Source organism: Cladophialophora yegresii (assembly GCF_000585515.1).
Source record: "Cladophialophora yegresii CBS 114405 chromosome Unknown aczIN-supercont1.1, whole genome shotgun sequence".
Classification (NCBI taxonomy): Eukaryota; Fungi; Ascomycota; class Eurotiomycetes; order Chaetothyriales; family Herpotrichiellaceae; genus Cladophialophora; species Cladophialophora yegresii.
The window spans coordinates 4767190-4773189 of NW_006913045.1; the positions used below are offsets into that span (position 1 = coordinate 4767190).

General features: G+C 53.3%; 3 protein-coding genes across 3 annotated transcripts; 2 read left to right on the plus strand and 1 right to left on the minus strand.

Annotated features, from left to right (window-relative positions):
• Positions 1-83: 83 nt before the first annotated feature.
• Positions 84-1027, plus strand: A1O7_01716 (uncharacterized protein; the record flags this gene model as incomplete). The annotated part of the gene is made up of 2 exons (XM_007755752.1): positions 84-941; positions 992-1027. 2 exons carry the CDS (start codon positions 84-86, stop codon positions 1025-1027), a joined length of 894 nt encoding a protein of 297 aa, XP_007753942.1.
• Positions 1028-1334: 307 nt separating this feature from the next.
• On the minus strand, positions 1335-3318 carry A1O7_01717 (uncharacterized protein; the record flags this gene model as incomplete). Its single annotated transcript, XM_007755753.1, has 3 exons — positions 1335-2211; positions 2268-2757; positions 2937-3318. 3 exons carry the CDS (start codon positions 3316-3318, stop codon positions 1335-1337), a joined length of 1749 nt encoding a protein of 582 aa, XP_007753943.1.
• A 784-nt stretch (positions 3319-4102) lies between these two features.
• On the plus strand, positions 4103-5117 carry A1O7_01718 (uncharacterized protein; the record flags this gene model as incomplete). The annotated part of the gene is made up of 2 exons (XM_007755754.1): positions 4103-4544; positions 4675-5117. 2 exons carry the CDS (start codon positions 4103-4105, stop codon positions 5115-5117), a joined length of 885 nt encoding a protein of 294 aa, XP_007753944.1.
• Positions 5118-6000: the final 883 nt, after the last annotated feature.

Here is a 6000-nt window from a genome sequence, read left to right on the forward strand (position 1 = left end):
ACATACTCACTAACACACCATGCCTACCCCAGGACGTCTTCACAGCAATCCACACCCCCTGGGTCTTCAACATCACCAACACAATGCCGGGCCCGCTAATGATGGCGCAAGCCGCGTCCGCAGCCTGGAAAACCGTCCCCGAAGGCTTCACGCTCGACTCGCTTTCAACGCACTTCATGCTCGCCCCCAACCCGGCCGTCCCCTTAGTATACAGGGTCCAACGCATAGGGAACGGCCGCCGGTTCGCCGTCAGACAAGTCACCATCACGCAAGCCGACGGCGAGAAGGTGTTCGTGGCCGTCACGACCACGTTTGTGAACGGCGCGCCGTGGTCCGGCCGCGCCATGACGCACACGGCGCCAATGCAGACGGCCCGGCACGGCGAGCGGAGCGGGTGGAAGATCACGCTCGACGACTTCGAGGACATGCGTACGGAGAGAGGGCCGTTTATGAAGTTTGAGCGTTTGCCGCTTGTGCACCAGGGTGGGTCGCTCCAGAAGACCCATGGAATTCTGTCCAATGTTCGCTGCTCATGCGTTTGTTGTTTGACGTCCCTAGATCCCAAAAACCCCGCGACGACGATAGCCCCCGTGGTGGCGCAGATCGATCCGCCCATAGCAGCCCCCAGAGGGGCAGCGGCACATATCCTTGCCGTGGTGCACGCGTCCGATTACCACGTCATGGACTGTCCGCTGTCCATCCACGGCGTACCGCACGGGCTTTGGCCCATCGGGGATGTGACCAAGACGGCGCTACCAGCCAGTCTAAAAATCATGACGAGTCTGAATCACTCTATCCACTTCCATACGCATGATGGCTTCCGCGCCGACGAGCTCCTCTATATCGAGGTGACGTCTCCGTGGGCGAAGGATGGCCGGGCGATGATCAACTCGAGGATTTTTAGTAGACAGGGTCTGTTGATCGCCACGGTGGTTCAGGAAGTATGTGGACCAGCTCTGATCTCCTCTACAGTTGCTGACCGCATGCATAGGCATTTTATGTCTTCAAAGAGAGTGCTAAGCTTTGAAAGGCGCTTGCAGAAATGGCTCAGCGGAAATAGAGCGAGCATTCAGCCATGTCGTCTTGAACAGTGATTGTTACGGCAGACAACAGGTCCTCATGCGCTGTATATATTATAGTGTGAAGCCAGTTGATCTACTCATCACGCTTCTCAAATAACGGAGAACCGTGGATCTGACCCCGAGATTGCCAGGGATCGACTCGGAGTTAATGTCGCAGTCTCCCTGCGTGTAGCTTGCCATTGTGTCTCGGTCCAAATGAAAAGCCCGGAACGGACCGCCCATCATTCGTCGTCACCGCAGGTAGAATCTCCCCTAACACCCGTCCCAGAACCCGCTGCCGAGGCCATCATACCGGGGTCCATCGAACCAAAGAAACCGGAAAAGCACGTCCTTCACTACTTTCCAAGTCACGTCTGGCTCCCTTCGACTGCTTGCGCCTGAATTTGAGCGACTGCGATTGTGGCTACGCTGGCGACTTGTGTCCTTCCACTTGTTACGGCCTGACGAGTCACCCAACGCTATATCTGCAATGGTCGCTCTGTTCTGTCGGATCATTTCGGCATACCATTTGCGGAGGGCATCCTCGGAGGCGATTCCACCGAGGACAGTGGCCCACAAGAGTATCTTTGCATGTGTAGCCCAAAGGTCCAGTGCTGTACAGTTATCGATGGCCGTCATGAGCTGCATGGATAGCCTGGCGTGCAAGCCCGTGACACGAGGCATGGGGAAGAGGATCAGAAGTGTGTACGTCAGCGTTGAGAGGCGTATGAGATTGTATAATGCTTGCTGTGGGGAGAAGACGTGCACTATGGTCGAAGCTGAGGAGCCATGTGGTTGTTGTCCAGGAGTATGCTCGATGAGCGTGCTAGCAATTGTCACAGGCAGAGAGAGTAAGTCATGGGTCATGAAATTCCGCGCCCATACGATACGTGTGATGGTGGGAGCGCCAGGTTGCTGGGACTGATATGCGTTGAGTCCGATCGTGATCATACGCGCATGGGTAATTGCTTGCACCAGGGGAGCGAAGCATGGATGATCGCTGAATTCGTCAAAGCCACTAGCCAGGTACGAGAAGGACGAGGCTAGAGGAGCCGGATCCTCGGCCCATATCGACATGATCAAGGTCGAAGGGGCGAGAAGGGGGAAGGCTGGTGAGCGTAGATTCTGGAAAGCGAAGAAAATATCGGCCCTGACTACCGTTAGCTCGGACCAATGCGGAAGGAATGCCTCGTTGGAGCCACGCACAGTGCAATAGCATTAGCTAATCCAGGCATCTTTACAGTATGCAATCCTCCTCGCTGACGGACTAGATGAGCGACAGCTTTAAAATGTGCTTCCTCCCAGCGCATGCGGCCATAGTATTGGAAGTTTTGCACAGATTCGAGCGTGCTCAAACTTTCCTCCTGTGGAGGTGGATCCAACTGTTCGCATGAACCGTGAGCGGCCATTGTGATAATAGCGAGCAGCAATTCGTCAGAAGCCACTCCTTGCAGTCCTTGTATTTCGCGATTCAGCTCCTTGATGGCATTAGTCTTGTAGGACAAGCGTAAAGTCCTGTCACGGCTGCCAGCGTCTGTTCCACCCTGAAGATAGGCGTGGTGTGTGGCACCTGCAAAAATAATGGACCAGAATGCGGCGGGAGACTGCATGGCACATGCGAGGAGCGCATTTTGAATAGTCCCCTCGCCACCGACACCTTTTGCCAAGTTGAAGATCTTCCACTGAGCAGATGGCGCTGTCGTTGTCGTCAGTGACGCTAGAAGTTCTGGTACGAGCGGATAATGCGCCAGACAGAGTGCGATGTTGGAGGCAAAGATAGACCGACCTGAGGCGCTTGAATCAGTATGGGTTGCAAAATCTGATGACTGACAAGGGATAAAGGCGATGACGAAGCAAAAAAATTCAAATACTCACCATAGTCTAGAATGTCAAGAGCAAAGGTAGGCACACCGGCAGGAACGCAGGCATTAAAGGGATCGAGCTGTCCGATGCCTATGTCGAAGATGACGAAAGAGTTGTCGTAGACTTGGTCTCCCTGAAAAGATCTGTTTCGAGGCAGGATCGGTCGAGAAGAAGACTCTGACTGAGGCTGCGTGGCTGGGACGCTTGTGCTTCGTGCATGGCGGTCGTGGACGGCGTTGAGCTTAGCGAGCCGTTCAAGCTTGGCCTTTCGGTGGTACTCTCGAGCAGCATGCTTTTGCTGAGATATCTTCGGTTCCTGAACTGAGTGAGATTTATCCGGCGTGGAATGAGGCCTGTATGGCACGAAGAAGACATTTGTGTCTCCACCTGTCATGGCTTCATTGACATTTGTAGATCAGCAGCACCAGAATTGTTTGACTCAAGAGCAGAAGCACACGAGAAGGGCGGGCATGGCTTTGGAAATGAAGCTTTATCACCTGTGAGTAGACTGAAAATATTTGCTCATCGACCGAGCAGAGAGCTCTGATTGTCACCATAGGTAGACTCAATCAAGTAACCGTTGGATCAATCCAGTAAGTGTGCAACAGCTCAGCCATGACGGAAGGTGCGTCACGACGCAGCACTAAGCGAGCACGAGGTGTTGAGGGTACAGCAATCATCCTAGATAGCTCTGTGCGGCTGAAGCTTAAACAACAGAACACCATGCTGGCAGCAAGCACAGGTCGCCGTGGTAAGCGGGATATGAAGCCATAGAAGAGCAGGTGTCGTGAACATCTTCTTGTTCAGCCCCACGAGCCTAAGTGCGGCACGGAACTTCTTTTCCACGACAGCCAATCACATTCGCTCACTCAACGCCTCCAGTCGGTGAGGGGCTGAGAATGCATGACGGGCCGAGACCAATAACACAGGGCTCCTGCCGCTTCACATTAGAATCAACCAGCAGTGAACCTGGCACTTAACTAGCATCTGAACTGCTGACCTGTTATTTTATTGTTGCGTACCCAATCTGCAGGCGCACAAAAGCGGTAAATACCCAAACTCGTGGCATTGACCCATCAATCGCGAACTTGCGACCGACTTCGCGGTCTCTTGTCCTGCGTACCCTGTCCTGCCTTGCCCCTACCAGGCATTGCGCTGGGGCGTGAGGAGCCAGCACCATGTCCAAGACCGTCCACATCGAATCGACCGACCAGTTCTCGGCTCTGCTCTCTTCTTCCACCATAGTTGTTGCCGACTTTTACGCCGACTGGTGCGGTCCCTGCAAGCAAATCGCCCCCATCTTTGAACAACTCTCGGCGCAACTGTCTCGACCTAACAAGATCACCTTCGCCAAAATCGATACGGATAAGCAACAAGACCTTTCAAGGTCATATGGCGTCAGGGCGATGCCTACGTTCATGGTGTTCAGAAATGCGCGCCGCGTAGAGTTCATCGAAGGCGCAGACCCGAGGAGGCTTTCGAATGTGGTCAAAGATCTGGCCAACGAGGTCAACAAGATGGACACAGGCGAGGTTTCTGGGAGCTTGAGTGGAGGCACGTGGCTGGGTGCAGAATTACCTAGAGGCTATGTCGACGTAACATCACAGATTGATGTCCTGGGTTTGGAACTGTTGAACTGGGATTCTGCTCATGGAAACGCGAGGGCATTAATCAGCAGCGAGAAACCTAAAGGCAAGTTGCTGAGATCGACGAGCTGCGATTGGGGCATGCTAACACCTCTGTTTCACAGGCCAAGCCGAAGCAACATCAGATTGGGTCGAAAGCGACACAGACGAACAGCTCATGGTCTACCTACCTTTCCAGTGCACTCTGAAGATCCACTCCCTGCACCTGACATCCTTGCCCACAGACACAGACGACGAGGAACAGCCAAGCCGTCCGAAGGTGATCAAGATCTACACAAACAGACCTCGCATCCTCGGGTTCGACGAAGCAGATGACACACAAGCGGCGCAGGAGGTCACCTTGTCTGAAAAGGACTGGGATCCCAAGACGGGCACGGCGAAGGTCGAGTTGCGCATAGTCAAGTTTCAAAACGTGTCCAGCATCGTTCTATTCGTGGTTGAGAGTGAAGGAGACAATGAGAAAGTCAGAATTGACCGCATAAGGGTCATTGGAGAGACAGGAGAGAAGAGAGATGGGAAGATCGAAAAGATTGCTTCCGACGACTGAGCCACGAAACCGCAGTACTCGACCACGAAACATAATAGATGATTGCATATCGCAACTGGACGGCACGTAACCATAGAGCATCGAACAGGGGTGGCGGAAGACAAAACTCCATAGATTCAGCATCGAGACTACATTTCTCGGGCTGAGGCATAAAACATGGACCATGCCGTCCACTAAAAAGACCGAAGATACTCATCCGGAAGGCAGCTTTTCCTCCGTTCGCGCGGCTCGCTGATGCTCACCTCGACCTTCGTGTGACCATGCGAGGGAAGCGCACAATGCATTTCCCCAAAACGACACTCCTGCCTCGTAATGCTCCCGCCTTGAAACGTCTGCCCACTCGGCACCCACTCGGATGCCCGAAGAATATCGCACTCTGGACACTAAGCACCCGAAACGCAGGTGTCACAAGTCACTGGTTTCCATAGAAAAAATCTGTCCGACCCCACGCATAGACCAGCGCAGGAACACTCAACGAGCCACAACTCATCAACCACCTAGGCAGCTTCATCAGACACGTCGAGGAGATCGGCTTGCAATTAATTGCTCTGTGCTGCCACTGACACTTGGAACTCGTCATGACTGTAGAAGGATCGGCCAAGCAACACAGGGGTATTTCAAAGTGGCAGCGCCGCACGAAGAAAAGAAAAGAAATCTCGGAGGGAGATGGAAATTTTGAACAGCTGATATCGTAGCGACACAAAGTGAGCTAGCCCGGCTCGGGATAGCTTCCATATGGCTTGGCGAGTTTGAAAATCACCTTTGCAACACATTCATCTCGCTCGCAGCTGTGTTTTGAACATGTCATGGCTCGTGATGAACTACAACACAATATAATTGATAGGAAGAGACTGATTGCTTGACTTGAAAATCGAGCATGATC